Below are 20,146 nucleotides of genomic sequence, written 5' to 3'. Positions count from 1 at the left end.
TCTGCAAAAAAAGCCTCAGTACAACATGACTATTCCTGCCAGATGCTTAACAATCAATAAAAATTATCTGATGAAAATGTATCTGATTAGAACAATGTGATGGTCCATTATAAATGTATCCTCATTTTCATCTGTTTGGTATATTGCTTATAGTAGTTTTTTATAATTGATTATCCTGTCTTTTTGAGAAATCGACAGCATTCGCTCAGGAAAGTAAAACGGTGCAAGTATTGAACACCAAGATAGATACCTCTCCAGAAAAGAGAGCTACCTTCATCTTCTGCAGTTTAATGTTTATACATGTCGTGTATACAGCACAACTTTTTCATGTAAAGTTGAATCTGGGTACACTTTTGATACTGATTATTAGCGTTGTCCCTTAACCTTGAGGAAAACCAGCATTTCTTATAATCAAAAATAACATTGCAAATGCATTCATTTAACTTTCAAGTAAACCAATGGATATGTTGTATGTTTATTAATTGTAATTTATACTGTAAAGCCAACAAAACTTCAGGGTTTACACAATAGTTGCCTTGAGCATTTTTGCAATAATCATGCTAGAAGTTTGCATTGCATATCCAATAAACTTACTGCGAATCAACAACAAAAAGTGAGAAAATACAAAGCTCAGGAATTATTCATTAATTATTCAAATCATTTGAAGTAACAACTCTAATTGTTAAGATCACAAAATTATTGTTATTACATCCTTGATGTTGTATGCAGTTCAAAGAGATAAAGGAATATTGAAGTATGAGGATTGAACAAGAAAATGGAATTAGATCTGAGGAGAAAAATGCCTCTGCAAAATTAAAGCATCAAATATTGTACTATTAAATACATTGAAATTACCAATAGGGAGGGGTGTGCTTCAAAAATTTAGGAACATGTTGCAGTGGATATAGAAAAAAGATTCCATTTTCAGCAATGAATAGATGCCAAGAAATGGTTATAAAGAGTAATGATTACACAAAGTAATTTTATATTAGAATATATATTTGGTAGCATAACAAAGGGCCACGGGAGTTTTAATAAAGATAGAGGGCTGACAAATGTTTGCATCAAATAATGAATCATTCAGAATGATTACCAGATTGCATTTTAACTGAAGCATTCAGATGATTTAATATGACATGTAAATACTGGTTACTTTCCACACATGTAGCATGAAGTTCTAGGGCAGTGTTGTCCTTTTGTTTTGCCAGTGGAGGGTACTGGAAGGATGCTCTGTGATTCGTGTATTGTGATTTTACTGGACAATTAACAATGTTGAAATAATTGTTGCAAGCTTATCCTATCATAATTGCCTGTTAATTCCTGAGGAATAACATTAGCATATAATGATGAGCAGAGGAAATTGTAGTGTTTTAATACCATCGTGCCACGTGGAAAGAGACCAATTGTTCTGATGCCAGGAAAAGAAAAAATTATATCTTTATCGTTTTTTTTTTCCAGTTACATGGTATATGTTTCCTCTTAAAATAGCCATTGTCCATTTCCCTTTAAGGTAGTGCATTCTATGTTATAACTCTTGAGAATTTATTCTTTCCACATTAAGGGGCTTTCCCACAGCGGAGACCTAATTTGCGAGTTTAGAAGAGTTTGCTCTCGACTAAATCTCACAGCATGGTCGACACGTGGTCCAAGGAGGTCCTAGGAGCTCACTGGAACTCTCCTTTATGCTCGAGGGAAGTTCCCGCATACTCGCGGCGGCCTCAGTTTGGTTGAGGAAAATCTTTCAGCATGCTGAAATTTTTTCCGGGAGTACAAATTGATCGGCATGGTTCTTTTGAACTCGTAGTGCAGTGGAGTGGGGTCGCTAGGCAGTCGAGGTAGCCGTAGGCAATCTCCTTTGCTGACCGGGCAATTTAATTTGTTCATTGGAGTTTTCAGGATCAAGGAAATCCGACCAGTAATGTTAAATGCCTGCTAAACTTTATTAAAGGTTATCTGGCTTCTTAAAAGTGGCTCCACTCCTTCTCCCCCCCCCTTCTCCCCTCCCCCCCCCTTCTCTCCCCCCCCCCTTCTCCCCCCCCCCCTTCCCCCCCCCCCCCTTCCCCCTCCCCCCTTCTCCCTCTCCCCCCTTCTCCCTCTCCCCCTTCTCCCTCTCCCCCTTCTCCCCTCCCCCTTCTCCCCCCCCTTCTCTCCCCCTCATACTTCCCCCCCCCTACTTCCCCCCCCTACTCCCCCCCCTACTTCCCCCCCTTCTCTCCCCTCTCTCTAAAGGACTTACCGTACATTGTGGCAGCCGTCTTTTACCTTCCTGTTCATCGCGGGTGTGAATTTCAGACAGCGCTCCCCTGCTTTCCCTGGCTCCCGCCTTTGCGATGTGTTTGTGTGTGTGTGTGTGTGTTTACGGTCGATCTAGCTCACGGTTTCATCGAGCTTGAAGGTCGAAGACAGTCGCTGAAAAGTCGCGTTAGTGGCAGGCCCTTAACTTTCAGCTGTTTTGTTAATTAGTTTAAATCAGTAGTTACCGATCCTGTTGCCACAGGAAACGTTTTGTCCTTTTTTATTGTGTCAAATCTATCCTTGATTTTGAGCACCACTATAAATTCTACCGTTAATCTGTTCTAACTCAGACAAAAACAACTCTCATAAGGACAACTTTAGCTTCTCTTGTCTATAAGTAAATGCAGTCTTTCATTTCTGGCCATTGTAGTAAATCTCATTTGCATCTAAGATTTTGACATTTCTTACAACCAATAACCTACCAAGAACTGGCCACAGTATTCCATTTGGCCACAGTATTCACTACTCGCACCCCTTGGTCTTCAATTCTTATTGTCATCAGCTTTAGTTACTCTCACTATGCTTTTCTCCCCCGCTTGACTTATCTTCCAATACATCCTCCTAATCTAGATTCACCCGTTACTTGCCAGATCTTACTGCCACTTGTTCGCCTCCCCTCTTCCTACTAGCTACCTCCCCTGCACTTCATCAGTCTGAAAAATGGGTTATAACCTGAAACATCTGTCAATTTATCTCTGCAGATTCTGCCTTACCTGTTAAGTTCCTCCAGTAGTTTGTCGTTTGCACAAGATTCAAGCATCTGAAGTTTATTGTCTCCTTAATTTTATCGTTTCTCCTTTCACTCATTATTCTTACCCTACTTTCTCTTTTTCTTTCCTCTCTCTCTACTCCTTTCCCTCCATCACTTCTGGAGTTCTTGTTGCCCAAGGATAGGATAGGTTTAAAGGGATATATGGATAGGTTGTTTAGAGGGATATAGGCCAAACGCAGGCAGTTGGGACTAGTGCAGATGGGGCATGTTGGGCTGCGTGGTCAATTTGGGCCAAAGGGCCTGTTTTCATGCTGTATGACTGACTCTATTTGATGACAAGACAACAAATTAGAGACAAATGATGTTACGTGGAGAATTGCTTGTCATTGATAAGGTAGATTTGTCTTTTTGCTACTAAATTAACCCAGGCTATTCAAACAATGGGAGTAGAGAGGTACAGTCAGACAGTCCTGTAGGGAGGGAAGGTACTGTGGTTGATGTTCATAGTCAGGTAGTAAGCTGAATGTTGCCTATTTTGTGACCTTATCAGTTGATGTTATAACCCTCTGTGTTTATGGACATAAACCTAATTCAGGAAGTCCTGTTATTGCTGGAGATGGTACTAAAGAAATCATTGTGACATCAAGTGTTCAAGTGAGTTTATTGTCATGTGTCATTATGCTGGGACTTTATTTTGAGGATCAGCTTCTATGATATTTACTCTCAGTATTTAGTATTATTGAAATTCCATGCTGCAGGAAACCAGTTTATACAAGGTATGTTTACACCTTAGTGAATTTATATGTATTTTACATGGTTTTACATGCCCTTGGTTTGCATTAGATACACAATGCAGTTCTTTACCTGTGGCAAATACATGGTTTGCTGCCCAAAGACTGCTAATGAACCTGTGTATCATTTCCTCTGCCTTTGAGTATTTTATCCGATGTGACTACTTCAGGAATGAAAACCAAATGGACACCGTCCCACCATGCTTTTGTTGTTCATCTTGTTAGTCTCAGAGATGACACTCATCGTCGCATTTGATTGTGGCATGTGTAAGGAACGGGCAGGAGGAGGAATACAGGAACTTGACCAGTGCCTTTTGTGCCTGGAGTGAGGAGAACTGTCTCATCCTGAACACAACTAAGACTAAAGAGATGGTGGTTAACTTTGGCAGGTCCAATCTCCCCCTTCAGCCGGTCAACGCTGCAGGGGCTGACATTGAGGTGGTGCAGACATATAAATACCTTGGAGTGCACCTTGATAACAAACTGGACTGGTCTGTCAACTCTGACTCCCTCTACAAAAAAGGCCAGAGCAGACTCTTTTTCCTCAGAAGGCTCAAATCCTTCAATGTGTGTAATGAAATGCTGCACATGTTTTACAACACGGTGGTTGCAAGTGATATTTTCTACGCTGTTGTCTGCTGGGGCAACAGCATTAGTGCAAAAAACAACAAGAAGCTGGTCAAACTGGTTAAACGAGCTAGCTCAGTGCTGGATGGGAGAGTAGACTCTGGGATGGATGTGCTTGAGAGGCGTATGAGGCACAAGGTGCAGGTCATCCTGAAAAACCCCGGGCATCCCGTTCCATGTAATTCTGGAGAGTCAAAAGAGCACTTGGAACAACAACCGGCTCCTCTCCCTGCCATGTAGAACGGAGCGGTTCAGGAGATCCTTCACCCCTGCAGTCATTAGATTTTATAATTCGGACCGCTAGGCTGTAGGGGGATGCATTTTGCAATTTTTAATTTTTAACTGTTAATTATTGGTCTTTTTAAGTATTTATTGCTCTCAGGTAGTGTCCACATTGTATTCTATGTATTTTCTGTCTGCATTCGTTTTGAATCTGTGGGTTTGTTGGTTGGGGGCTTCTGGACATCTGAATTTCCCTGAGGGGATCAATAAAGTATTTATTATTATTATTATTATTATTATTTTACAAAAAGCTTTAGGATGCCAAACAAATTGCAATTTTCAATTCTGATAATTTTGGGGGAGGAAATAACGTGTGTTTATTACTTTCCATGGTGTCAGCTGCAGCATTTTCACATAACAATCCAGTGATAATACCAAATTGTTTTCACTCCCAATTGTTTTCACTTGTAGAGTGATTAGCTCCAACGGGTAATCTAGAATTTACCGCCGTTAAGCCAAATTTCTAATTTATAGATTTTATGATTGGTTAAAATCCAGTTACTAGTTCAGTAATTTCTTTGTAGCATTAATAAAGTCTATTAGCAAATTCAGTGCGAACCAAATTGAAAGGGAAGAAATTTATGCTTTATATTCACAAAAGATGCATACATTTATTTAATTAGCAGTTAAAGACTTCTTTAATTTGGATATTATCAGTTGCTTTATTTAAGGCAATTTTGTCTATGTAACAGACAATGCCTTTTTTCCCCCCTTTAAATGAATTCACTCTTCATGGTTTGCTCTCGAGATAAATCCATACCCAATCCAAGCATAGAATTGAAATGGGCCAGATCACTTCCCATCCAGCACATTATCTAGACAATATTTGGAGTCCAAGCATAAAATGCTAGCCAATCATTCATGTTTTTCATGTTTCAGCACACTGAATTTTGTCTGTCATTTTCCATTCAGTTACAGCTTCTTGTAAAACACAGTTTGTCATATAATGAAGTGTTTTAATTTAGATTCAGTTGCAGCATGAATAACCAAATGAGGTGAGGTAACACAAGTATTACAGATATACCACATTTAATAAACGGCTGTAGAAACCCTGATCTAAATATAGTTTCATTGGCAAATGTCAAAAGTAAGGAGATTATGAGCTAATAACCTTCATTGTAAAGCAATAGTTTCATTTTAATGTTCTCCTAAAACTTTAACTATGGGTGTATTTGCTCCAGATGTATTTAAAATATATGCTGGTTGCTGTGTGTTCTTACAATTTTGTCTTTGAAACCAAATAATCTGGGCATACAGTGTTTAAAAAGATATTTGGTTCTGCATCACTTAGTAACATAAAACTGTGCTGATGTAGATAGAAAAACAACTCCAAGATACATTCACAATCATATATTTATCACAGCAAAACAGAATTTAAGATAGTAATTGAATATCTGCTTTTGGATGGTAAACATGAGCATTTTACATTTTAGGATAACACTAGACCAGGTGTGGACCCGTTGAGCCTGTCCCTCAAGGCAATATTCCACCATTGACTCAGAGCCCCCAACTGCGCAGGCACGGCTGACGGGTTCACGTTGTGACGCAAGAGATCCCCGTTGTGGAGCGCAGCCGGCGAGTGGGAACGCGACTGCGACGTTTTTAAAGTTCAAACTGGCAATAACCTGTAAAATATAAGATCAATGTGAACGCATCTCACTCTCACTCTTCAGTCCCCTATTCCCCTCCTCCATTATCCTCCCTCTCCCCACCCTCCGCCAACCCTCATCTGCTTCCTCCCCTCACCCCCCTACTTCCCCTCCTCCCTCTTCCCCCTCCCCTCCTCCATTACCTCGCCATCCCTCGTCCTACCCCTATCCTCCTCCATTCACCCTCATCCCCCAGTACACGCTCCCCCTCCTCTTCACCCTCCCCCTTCTTTCCCCTCTCCTCCTCCCCTCCACAACTCCCTCCTTCACCGCTCACTCTCTCTCCTTTTCCATACCCTCGGTCACTCACTTTCTCCCTCCCTCCATAATCCCTCTCCCCTCCCTAACCCCCTGCACTCCCTCTATGCCCCCACCTCACCCTCCTTTCCCACCTCCCACTCTCCCTCTTCACCTCCCCCACTGCCCCCTCTCCCTACCTCCCCCCTCCTCTCCCTCTATCCCCCCCTCCTCTCCCTCTATCCCCCCTCCTCCCCCACACTCCCTCCTCACCTCCACCACTTTCCCCTTCCTACTCCTCTCCCTCTACCCCCTGCTCCCCCACTCCTCCCCTCCCCCTTATCCCCCCCCCCCCCCCCCCCCACACAATGAAAATCTCGAATTAAAAAAACCTAAACACAATGTTAGCTGTTAATGAAAATAGAGCAATTTGTTTAAAACAGGGGGGGTGGAGGTTGGGAGGACGGGCAACGTGGACTCGACGTGTGTGTGTGTGTGTGTTGGGGGGGGGGGGTTGCGGGCAGCGTCGGAGGAAGGTTCTGGAATTTCTTTGTAAAACGCCAATCAACCTTTGAGTCAATTAATAGACTCGACTTTCATCAACACCCCCGGTCACACACTCCCCCCACCCCCCCCCGGCCACCTTCTGCGGCCCAGTCGGACTGAAGATGGTGACGCGCAGCATTCTCTTTCAAGCTGCTGCTACCATTACCGTTGGCAACCCCCAAGTAATATTCCACCACTCACCAGTTCCCCCAACGCAACTCTCTCTCCCTCTCCCTCAATCTCAATGGCGGCGCGCAGCATTCTCCTCCAAGCTTCTGCTGCCATTACCGTTGGCAACCTCCCCTACAAGCTATTAACGTTGACAACATCCCATTGTGATGTCATTGTCGCACTCGGCAGGTGTAAATGAGAGCCCATTGTGATTGGTGGACTGTGATATGGCATTGTGACATCATCACTGGAAGCTGCTGGAAGATGCTCTCAGAGGCCATTTTTGGCTTTTTTAAAAAACTTTAATCATCAATAATGTGAAATATAACAGGAAATCTGAAGGGAACCTGATTATGGCGTGGACGGGATAAGTGTGAGTAAGAAAGTGGAATAATTTCTGACGAAGATACAAAAAAAACACATACAAGATGAGAGTTTTATAAGTATATAGATAATAATATATAGATTTGAACAAGTTTATTTGATTACAGCCTTGAACTTTCTTAAGAAATATTGATTTTCTCTATGTAGTTAATTTATCGCAGCATACACAGATTAAAAGTTCAATTGCTGGTCTGTCTGGCAACAACTGCCTTGGAACCCTGAAAATGTACTTAAAGTCCAACCAAAACTGTATGAAATTCAAATTAGTTTGATTTTAATTATAAAATTATGTCTATTACATATTTTATAAAACCCATCAACAAATAACATATTGTATAATAACATTTAAAAAATGTTTTTATAATTCGACAAGCTACTACGATTGTTCTATATTTTATTGATTGTCAGTTTTATCATTTAGCTGAGATCTATCATGCCTTAGAAAATGCTTAATCATAAGTCAATTTCTTCCTAGTGTAGGAATCCCATTACAAGGTCTGTATTGTTGGATAAATAGTTACATTAGAATTTTTTAGGTGGCTTTCCTATAAAGATTATATTAATATGTACATTTTGTATACGTATTCAATGTTTATGTTAATATCACAGTGTTTAAATCGTCAATATAGTTTGTTGTAGTAAAATGTTGAGGCTTATTTATGTTAAGATTTTTAAATACGAAGCAGCATTTCAGATTTCCAATTCAGTGGATCTTTAAGTGTTTAGATAGAAACTTGGCTTAAATTTAACTCCATAATCTAACAACCATTGTAAGAGCTTAATAAAAAAGGCCTGTACTGTAATACAATCAAACTCTATTTTCCCTTTTTCTCTTAGGCTGCCAGGACAATGCCAGTACTTGGGTCTGCCAGTTCCTGATTACTTCAAGAAGTGGATTAATCTCAAAAAGGTACTTTGAGTAGCAGACAGTGTTTTCAAGGATGAGGACTTAGAGATGCTTAATGGCCAATCCTATTTACATTGAAATGAGATGATGGCTCTAAGCCTGGTATTATTCTGATACTGGGATCTTCTTCTTGTGTCACAGCTAAATATGATATTATATACAATCTGAACTTAGAAGTTTCCCTCGTAGCTGTCTTGTAAGCATGTGTTGCCTTTGGGGTAATCAGGAAAAAATATTATGTCCTTACAATCACAGGGTTTAGGAATATTAAAATGTCTTGGCGCATATGCAGTGTTATTTTGATTGGTATTTTAACCTTTGACTAGCCTATAAAGAAATTCTCTCTTCAAGCCAATATTACATTGCTGAAATTTAATTCAGAAATCATACCAGATAATAGAAAGACAGATAATGTATGCATGGAGGATATTATATTTGGTCTAAATGCAGAGGGGCCAAGACTTTGTACTTGAATAATAGCCCAGAGTGACTTATAATCTGCTGGCGAGAAATACCGTACTGTCAGTGCAGAAAGGAGAACTCTTAAATCAGGGAACAATAAAAAAAAATCTTGAAAGTAAGAGGACAAAGGCACAGATCCTCCATTAACCCTTAAATGATCTAATTTTGCACTTTTTGGGCTGTTTTTCCTTCAGAACTTACACACTTCCTTTTCCACCATCCATCATTATATCCACAAATTTAGGTTTTATTTCTGAGAATGTAAATAGACTGCAACTTTTGATATTATTAACCATCTGAACTGTTTATTTGTCTGTGTAGCTTTTGCTTATAATGTACAGCTCTTTTTATTTTATGTATTTATTATTTTGATAGGAGCATACTGCTTGAGTAGTTCATAGACTCAATAATCAATATCATAATCAATATCAGTATCAATTTTATTAGTTTTTTAAATAATCCCTTCAGACATTATTGCAAAATATTTAATAAATTATTAAAATTTGCTGTTTGAGTTCAGAATCCTACAAATACAACAGAGAAGCAAATCACCTGAACTTTCATTTGAGTAACTAATTATTTTTTATTGCAATCATGGGTTCAGGTTTATTGGACATTTGCCCTATGGTGCATATAACAGCCAGGTGATTAAATAATTTAAAAAAAAGTTGATTCTGATTTCAAAAGTGATTTACTGATTTTGTTTTTTTCCCTATCTGTTCTAAATCTGACATATTTGTGCAAAAAAGAAAAATTGTTTTAAATCTATACATAACAAAAACTGATCTTGGGCACTTCTGGTTTGCATGGTTTTTCTATTTGCGCAAAAACGGTACGCGATAGCACTACGATTATTCGCCAGCTTACTCACCATTCTTCTGTGCTGCGAGTGCAACACGTTTCATTCCAATCGATGGTATTGGTCTCCACCACGCAGATTGGTCTCCTCTCCTGTCAGTCAGGAAGGGGCGCCGCCGGGACCATCGCCGTACTGATTGACCACGTCCGCTGTCAATCGGCTGGAGGTCCCCATGGTCAAGAAGTAGCGCCGCCTCCTGAGCAGCTGCAGCCATGCAGTACCTGGTTGGGAGGGTGGTGCCGCGGGCTGAGCCCGGGTTACTGGGCCGGGATGGGGCCAAGGACGAGCCCGGGAACTGGGCCTGGGCTGGTACCAAGGGACGAGCTGAGGGCTGGAGTCGTGACCAAGCCCGGGGCCAGATCAAGGTGTACCAGCGCCTCGGGGCCGCCCGGCTGCCACCATCCTGCAGCACAGCCTCCGCTTCCTGCTCTACGGGCCGCTCTCGGCCACCCGCCACCCTCACCCCACCCCCGGCACAGCGAGCCCGGCTCCATTGAGGGCGAGGTCTGTGAGTGCTTCGGCCGCCTACAACCTAGGCCGGGCCAAGTACAAGAACCAGAGTTCACACAGAGAGTGTTGAATCTCTGGAATTCTCTGCCACAGAAGGTAGTTGAGGCCAGTTCATTGGCTATATTTAAGAGGGAGTTAGATGTGGCCCTTGTGGCTAAAGGGATCAGGGGGTATGGAGAGAAAGCAGATACAGGATACTGAGTTGGATGATCAGCCATGATCATATTGAATGGCGGTGCAGGCTCGAAGGGCCGAATGGCTTACTCCTGCACCTATTTTCTATGTTTCTAACCAGGCCGAGTTCCAGGCCCTGGCGCTGCTCTGTGACATGGGTAGGTGCTGGGGCATGGAATGGGAGTGGGGGGAGGAGGATGAGGGAAATGGGGAGGAGGGAGATGGTGTGGTAGAGGGAGATGGGGGGGCGACAGAGCCGAGCCCTGCTGTCTACCCGCGGGTGAGGGACACCGTGGGGCCGGGGACGGGCAGCGCTCCAGCGGTTCCTGCCCACGGGCGCAGACACTGGGTGTGGTCCTAACGCATCACACCATTACACGAAGAGAGGGAGTGCCGCAGCCCGGCCCACAGCACAGGGTGGGGGAGAGAAGATGGAGGGAGGGGGGGAGAGAGGGATGAGGGAGGGGGGCGAGATAGATAAGGGGGGGGAGGGAGGATAGAGGGAGGGGGGAGAGAGCGATGAGGGAGGGAGGGGGGGGGGAGGAGAGAGGGATGAAGGAGGGAGAGGGGAGAGTGGGAGGAGGGGGGGAGAGGGGAGAGAGGGATGAGGGAGGGGGGAAAGAGGGAGGGAGTTGGATAAAGGGGTGGTGGAGTGCAGGGGGGTAGGGAGGGGAGTGGAAGGGGTCTGGGGTGATGGGCAAGGTGGGATGGGGGGGGAGTAGAGGGAGACGGGGACAGGGAGGTGGATTTGATGGGAGGGGGATAGGCGTGAGTGGTGGAAAATTGCGTTGGGGGAACGGGTGAGTGGTGGAATATTGCGTGGGGAACGGGTTGCGTTAGGGGACCAGGCCTTCCGTGTGACAGGGACCCAACGGGTCTAGTATTTAAATAAAACAGACATCCAGTATCTTTCAAGTAATAAGATTATTGCAGACTGTAAACTTAGTTTTTGCACAGGTTACCTGACCTAGTATCCTTTTAGTGTAGAACTAAGGTGAAGAACTGGGTGAAGCTGGCAGAATGATCCTGCTGTTTTGTCATTTTGAGATCAATAACATTGGCACTCCTTTCTGTCCTGCTATGACTGTAAATATCTGTTCAAGAGAATTGATCTGCAGCATGTCTGCAATAATGACATTAAAGAAATCGAGAAGACAATGTGAGGTATTTGTTTGCTACTCAGATGCTTGTCTAGAGTCTGAAATTTCAAGCATCGACAATGGCAGTTTTGGTTTCACGAAGGAGGGAAAAATTGCCTGAGGTCTTACCTGAAGCAGAACATTGTTTAAAGATGGGGCAGATTTAAATTGGATTTCAGCTTTATGAAACCTTTCAGTATTTCATTTAAAAGATTTTCTTTGGTTATGTGACTGAAAATTACCAAGTTTTCACTGTGTCATGAAGATAGGAGATTTCTTCACTTTAGCATCTCCAACTTTCTCTTAGCTATTGCTTAATAATTTGTACAGAATAACTTGCATCTTATACTTGTACACTATATTGTAATGTGTTTGCTTGTATTCAACACAGCTTGTGACTAAATATCTGAGTTTTGTTTTAGTAAATGCCCCCTCCTTAACCCTACAATGTTCGTCCTTTCTCATCAACCTTTCCTGAATATTGACTGGAGGTTGACTCTTTCAGAAAGGGTCAGCAGCTGCATAATAACGTTGAGATGAGGAAAGCACTGAGCAGAGTTCTGATTAACATACAGCCAAAGGAGATAAGAGGGAAGAGCTTATGTGTCACTTTGCAGATGGCAAGCATCTGTTTTGACTGCAAATTTGTAACAGTGAGATCTAGGAATTGCTTAGGCAAGGGGTAGAATTTGTCAATAACTTGATGTTCACTGCATACACAGCCAGCAAGCCTGAAAGAGAACTGTACAAATCGCAAGTTAATCTCTTACAACTTGTTTTCTTGTCAGGATAGTGATCAAGAGGTTGTAGATGGTGTTTATATTTAAAATTACATCACATTAAATATGTGCTAATCATCGCAAGGTACATTTATATTCATACAATGTGAATAAATATAATTATCTAACCATTTCAGATACATAGATCGTTCCCTCATTCTCCACCTCATTTTGTCACGTTCTTGCTTTCTTTCTTTGTCCAACCACTTACCCATCAGTATATTAGTGGATAGACCGATTGTGTTGAAATGTTTAATATCTACTCAATAATCTGTTTTTTGGATGCATTAAAAAAAAAATATTAGAGAAGATTAATTTGATGAGCAGTGATGGTTAAAAGAGAACCCAAATATATTCAAATCTACTAGGAACAAAGGATGGGCAGCTTGGGATATGTGGGAACGGTGATGTCAGTAATGTCATTGTCCAAAGGAGATTGCCAATTTGAAGAGTAATGAGAACTTTACTTTTAAAACATTGAAGATTTGAAGTTAGTCTAGGTTGGCAAGGGCAGGAGTGATGGGTTACTGGGACTTGATGAAAATAGCATGAGGTAGCATGGAATGCAGCAACATTTTAGATGTAGCGAAACTTAAAGATGGGAAAGGATTAAAACCCTAACAGTACATCATTGTAGTAATTTAATATCTACATATGATATTATTTTGTGAATTGCCTTGCTTCAATAGTATCCTTTTTAATGTACCCGTCAAAGATTATACAGCAAGCTTCTTAAGCATTTGTCTATTATCATCATTACCACTTGTTGTTAGGCATAATTTTGCAATCAGTTTCGCCAATCAGAGCAGTGTGCTCTGCTTTTTTATGTTGTGTCCACTGGCTTAAAGCTGTTTCTGTCCCTTTTGCGAAATGGAGCAGTATGTTTCACACAAAAAATAAGAATATGAATTTGTTTCAGGTTATTTAGTTTATTATGCATTAAAACCCATCACTTGTAGTAAAATATATGACTAGTGCCAAGTTTGAGATTTCTTTAGCAAAAGAATATACAACATTGGTCCTGTTTGTAACTCGAGGTAAGTGTATAGCAAGATAAGTTGGAGTGGAATATTCTGTCTGCCTTTGGAAATGAGGACATGAATCCTGACTTATTCCCAGAATTACTGCACAACTTCTCATATCATCCTCATTTCAGAGTATGCATATGCAGAAACTTAGTTTGGGCACTTGCTCTTGTCATATGCTCAGTAAAGTGTATTAACATATTGAACAGTTTTATGCTAGTGGCCTTCCTGCAAGTAAATAACCTAATTGATTTTAACTGGCCACCTACTTTCAGACGGTAGTTAAGGTAATTCATACGTAAACTCAAAAATTTGTGCATATTGAAACATTATTGATTATTTGACTTAATGCATACATTTTTAGCCAATAGTGTATAAAATGTCCTTGATTTTATTTTGTCATTCCTATTTTTTCTATGCAAACTACCAACTTGAGGGTTTATTTGGTTTGGGCAATGCAGCTTTGTTATCAAGTTCAAAAAGCATTTCTGTTCGAATGTTGTATTCAACTAACAAAGTTAAACGGGAGAAATAATTGTTTTTCACATTTAGCATTTGGTGCCGACAACAGGTATCTTGTAGTCAATGCACAGCGATACTTTGTATTTTACGCAGTGTTTTCATGACATTGTAAATCACCATGGGATAGGCACTGAGGAGAAACTGTTTTAAAGGAAAATGAGTTAATATAGGAACAAAAGTGTTGGAGATGTATTTTGATAGAGCTTTTAAAGGACACACACGAATAAGAGAGAAATATCAGAAAGTAGAAACAGGACAGTTGCAGGCCAGTGCCAAATTGTTGCAATAATACGTGTTTATTCCAACCTTAAAATAAATGGCAATCTACTGCACTATTGTATTCTTTCTATTTTTCACAGCACCCAATATTCGTACTTGTAAGTTATCTTTTGTTATTTACTCTTGAGACTAAAATCCAATTTTAATCCACAATACAGTCTGATAAAGATTGTGTGGTATTCGCAGAATGATCACATGACATGAATTGTTTTTCCATGCATGTGCCTAGAACAACATTTCATAACAATGCCATGATATAACATTGCATCTTGAAACTTTTAATTTTAATTTCCTTATTAGTATTTCAACGGAAATCATTTGAAGTGACTGGATACTGTATTTTTAGAAGAAATGGGCTCATTTTGGGGATATTCACAAACCGTCCTTAGTATTTGAATATAACACTGTGGTTTGTCAGATTTTCCCCATGATGTGTAAATCAACAGTAATGGAGTGTTTCTGCCATTGACCATTAGCTTGAATCTGAGCTGGAATGACATCATTTGAATGATGCATAAGAATTGAAAAGGGTGCAGTTGGGAGCTGAATTATGATGAAATAGTTTATAATTCTAGTGCATAATCTTAGTTTTCTAATTCCTAATCTTAAAATTAATAGTTGTATATGTCTAAAGAATCTACTTATGATCACTCGTAGTGGGAATGATATGAATTGTTAAGATTTAGAACAATTGACATCATAGTTAATAAATCAAGATTGTACATGCTGCAAATAGCAGTATGTAAACAAAAAAAATAAACAAAAGATATATAAGGCGTTAAAAGGACTTAGTGTGATAAAATTCTATACCCTGATGATTGAAGTCCGAGTTATTTTAAAGCCTCCCCTATAAATAGCTGTCGTGAAGATGCACAAGGTTACATGCTGGAGTGGTTGACTTCAAACTGATTTAAAGGACTCTGCAATTGTCTGCTGCTTTAATCATCTTTTTGTCCTATAGCCATAACAGATTTATTTTAAAGAAGGTTAGTTAAGCGGTTCATAATGGGGATAAGTGGTGAGTCAAAATAAAAGATACACAATTTAATAACTAAAGCTCTTCAGATAAAGACCTGTTCAAAGTATAAAGATCATTCTGTATTTTGACAGCTATTGAATCTTCCATAGTTTGCCAGAGGACTAGTAGAAGTCACGAGGCCCTTCCCTATGCTGAGTTAAAAAAAAATGCTTTTGTCTTAAATATGGCTTTTAGCTATCATGTCTAGCTGCAGCAATTAGTGGAATTGCTGGAATGGTAATTAGATATAGGTTGAAAAAAGGAAAAAAAAGTGAATGTTTGAAAGTAAATCTGTTTTGTCATTCTGCACATAAAATTACTAAATCATATAGAATGTAAAGCCTCGCATGTCTGCAGCAGCAATTGTAGATGGTCACACATAACATATTATTTTGTCAATTATCTTAGATTACCCTTTTGTTGTTGAATAATCTGCCAGAGGAAACATTTTCTCCTTTCCTACGATATCAAGATCTCAGATAATTTAGGAAACACTATATATATGTTGATGATATATCCTAAATACTATGATGGCATTTAAGTGGATTTTAGATAGGTACATGGATATGCAGGGAATGGAAGGATATGGATTATGGGCAGGCAGATAAGAGTTGGTCTTAGCATCGTGTTTCACACTGATATTGTGGGTCGAAGAGCCACAATGTGTTCTATGCTTTATGACATCGTAAGGAAAAAAATCTTGATTTCTGCAGGCTCTCTACATAATTGAATTCCTCAATGCAGATATTTTCTGGAAAAACACCTCCGCTATTGAACCACACATTAACAAGTATAACTACAGTTATTCATTTAATGTCAAATATTAATATTGTATATTGTTAATATCTAATATTGTTAAATCTAGATTAATACAAAGCTATGACTGAATTCAAAATAACAATGAATTCAAATAATAATTGAAAATTAAAAATCTGCAAATGCTGGAAATCTGAAATAAAAGCAGAATTTGCAAAAAATATTCAGCATGTTACATAGCATCTGTGGAGAAAGTAACAGAGCTAATATTTCATCTTAGTGGCCCTTCATCAGAACCAGGACTAGTTCTGATGAAGGGTTGTTAATCTGAAATATTAAGTTTGTCTCTTCACAGATGATGCCTGACCTAATGAGTATTTCCTGAACTTTCTGTTTTAATTCCTTCATACAAATTGATTTAATCCTTACTTAAATCATCTAGTATATATTACTAAAAGTGGCATGATTGCCCTATGTTGCCTCAGCAGCAACCTGGGTTTGATCCTAATCTGCAACGCTGAGTAAAGTGTGCATATTTTCCCTGTGTGAACTTCCTCTGGGTGCTCGGCTTCTTCCTATGTCACAAATATGTGGATTTGTTGGTTAATTGGCAACTATACATTGTCCCTGGTGTGTAGGTTGGTGTGATGGTAGAATCAGGGGTAATTTGTCTAGTATATGTAGGATATGTATAAATGGGTGCTTTATTCGATGTAGACTCCATGAGCTGAAGGGGCTGTTTCAATGCTGTAACTTTTTTTTTAAAACGTTACATTTAGTTCTTTAAATTTGTTTTCTATGTAGTGCATACAGGTATTTTACATTTTTCCATGCTTGAAATTTATACGCTAAACATGAATATTTTAAATAAAGTCCTATCTTAGTTTTGAATTTAAACTAAGCTGAGTTATATGGATTAAACATTTTTATGTGAAGTCCTCCATTTAAGGTCACTGCTTCAGACTATTGCAGTACTTCAAGCAGAAAATAATTTGTGAAATGCAGTCACTCAGCAAAAGGTGATAATAATGGAGTTGAGAATGCATAGGGAAGCAGACTGCAAACACAATATGGTAATAATGGGAGATATTAATTCTCACATGGACCTGGGGCTGCAGAACAGTTTTAATTGGTATAAGCAATAGTTTCTAGAACTAACTCGGGTACATATTTACTAGATTTGGTGATAGGCTGGTAGCCAGAGTTAACAAACAAGGGAGGATTTTGCAAAAATAAAAGTTGTGTTTGTTTTTGAGAAGGAGAGCCAAAACCAGGGTTCTACTTTAAGTAAGGCAGACTTGAAAGCGATGAGAGATTAATTCATTTTAATAAACTAGACAGAAGTGATGATGGATAGGCACTTAGACTTAGAGTGAAAAATATCAATTAAGCACTTGTAAACCTGCACATACCTCTAGAAGGCAAAGGCTGCACTTGACTAGTTGGCTCACCATGGTAAGCAATAAAAGGAAAAGCCTTAAAAAATGAAAGCAAAAGTGGAAATCCAGCAGCCTGAGGGATATAAAAAGCAACAGTATAGTTGCAAGAGAAAATAAGTCAAACAAAAAGTGAACATGGATGGGAATAACAGTACTAAAAATAAAGATAATGAAAGATAAATGGGGAACTATGCTCTTTAAAGTGAGATAGAGGTGATAATATCAAAATGAAGACTTGTTCCTTGCCTTTTGTGACTCTCACCTGTTAAGGGCAGCCACACTCACCTAACTGCATGAACTTTGGCATCAAGAAGTCCTGGTAAAGCTGAAATCAATGGGCATCTGACCCCAAGGGCATTGCTGTAGTCCTCAGGGTTATTTCCCTACACCAATCGTTTTCAGCTGCCCTTTCAACAATCTTCGTTGCTGATGATTTCACAATTTTTTATTCCATTCATAACTCTTCAGAAAATGAATCCAAGAATGCCTGCTGGTGGTAAAACTTAGATAATGTTCTGACCTGGCCAAGACTTGACAAATCACATTCATCCATCAATGATGCCAGGCAACTACCATCTTCAATGTGAAAATGTCTTACTTCCAATGCATGACATTCAGTAACAATACCATCACCAAGACCCCTGCAAATAGTATCCTTGGGTTTATATTGAGCAATTATTCAACTGCAGGATAATAATTAATAAATATTGCGCAGGGCACTGGATATATATACCCTTTAGGAAAGAATGGGCCCAAAGTGCTTGAGTAACTCAGTGGGTCAGGCAGCATCCCTGGAGGTAGAGTATAGTCCCTTTGCTTTTCTTCCATGTAGTGCATTGGGACTTGTTACATCAATCTGAGTGAACAGTCAGGAATTTGCCTTAACATCCCACCTGAAAGATAGTATCTCTGACCTGCAGCATTTGAGTCGGGTTGAGTCTCTGGACTGTGATATGAAATGCAAAATTATTGACTCACAAGCTTAACTAACTGAGTCTTAGCTGGCAATTGTAATTACGGAGGAACTAATAGTGCATTTCTTCCACCTGAAAGGCAGCAATCTACTCAGATATGCTGACCCTTACTCACCTAACTGATTGAAATCTAAGGGCTCCCAAGCATAGTCTGGACTGCAGGGGCCAGTGCCTGCGCCTTATACTCACAGAGGTCTCACTGTGGCCCCTCCAATCAACTGAGTGGTGGTTTCCCAGCAGAAGACTGCACAGGAAAGAATATATGCCAGTTTACATTTGGAAACTAAAGTCCCAACACCTCTGCTCGGTTCGCCATAACCAACCTGATCTCCTGGTGGCTCAGCATTTCAACTCCCCCTCCCATTCCGAATCTGACCTTTCTGCCCTGGGCCTCCTCCATGGCCAGAGTGAGGCCCATCGTAAATTGGAGAAGCAGCACCTCATATTTCACTTGGGCAGTTTACACCCCAGCGGTATGAACATTGACTTCTCCAATTTCAGGTAGTCCCTGCTTTCTCCTCCCCTTCCCAGCTCTCCCTCAGCCCACTGTCTCCACCTCTTCCTTTCTTCTTCCCGCCTCTCCCCACCCTCACATCAGTCTGAAGAAGGGTCTCGACCCGAAACGTCACCTATTTCCTTCGCTCCATAGATGCTGCCTCACCCGCTGAGTTTCTCCATCATTTTTGTCTCCCTCATTATAACTGTTCTTTTTCCTCTTCTTAGTAATGTCTCTGTGTGTTTGCTCCTCTATATTTGTCCAAGAACTATAGAATACAGCCAGTAGTGTAATGTTTCCCTCCCCCTGTTTCTTATCTCTAACTAGATTCTAACTTCGACCTCTGTCCTTGCATTCTGTAATCTCTAATGCCCAATCCTGCCCTTTATTTGCGCCAAATTTATGCTATTGCCACATCTTATTTCCAAATGGCATCATGTTCAGTACAAATATTGTGGATCAAAAGAGGCTGTTCTTGTGCTGCACTGCTCTATGTTCTATGACAATCTCTACTTGTAGTTCAACCCTTTTTTACAAAACTGTTCCTACAATAAACCAAATGTATTTGTTATTTCGCTTTCATTTCATTGACACCTGTAAAAGCTACATCACATTAAACCAGTGTGTGAACTTTTCCCCATTTTTTAAATTCCCTATTAATGTTATTACTTTCCCTTTTACTCTCTTTGCTGGTCCATTATTATGGGTTTATGCTCTAACCCTTCCTGATACGTTCTGGGTATCAAATCCATATCATTGCTTAGTACTATTGCCTTTTTTCTCTTTACCTTCTCAAACACCCTCTTACCTGAATCATTATTTCCAGCACAGCTTTTCTCCCTTCCAATTCGACCCAACCCACTGCCAAACTATTTAAACCCTTCCAAACAGTACTACCATATTCATCAATGAGTATATTGGTCCCATCACTATTGAGCTGAAAACCATCTGGCTTATGAGATCCCATCTCCCAGAAACCATCCCAGTACTGGTAATCCATTCAACTCACAGTACTGGTAATAATTCTGAGATTTCTATATTTTGGAATTCTTGCTTTAAAACCTGTTTTTTAGCAGGACTCTAAACTCTGCCTGCAAAACCTCATGGCTCTTT

The 20,146-nt window shown here is 40.1% G+C and overlaps 1 protein-coding gene across 1 annotated transcript in view; it reads left to right on the top strand.

Moving 5' to 3' along the window:
• Positions 1-20,146, top strand: part of eri3 (ERI1 exoribonuclease family member 3) — a 298,681-nt gene that overhangs the window by 65,895 nt on the left and 212,640 nt on the right. Inside the window, exon 6 of the mRNA XM_033028710.1 lies at positions 8,532-8,604. Within this exon, the coding sequence (XP_032884601.1) occupies positions 8,532-8,604 (73 nt within the window). The remainder of the gene's footprint in view (positions 1-8,531; positions 8,605-20,146) is intronic.

Source organism: Amblyraja radiata, chromosome 10 (assembly GCF_010909765.2).
Source record: "Amblyraja radiata isolate CabotCenter1 chromosome 10, sAmbRad1.1.pri, whole genome shotgun sequence".
Taxonomy (NCBI): Eukaryota; Metazoa; Chordata; class Chondrichthyes; order Rajiformes; family Rajidae; genus Amblyraja; species Amblyraja radiata.
The sequence above is the reverse complement of the archived record's forward strand: the minus strand, read 5'-3'. Positions and strand labels throughout refer to the sequence as shown.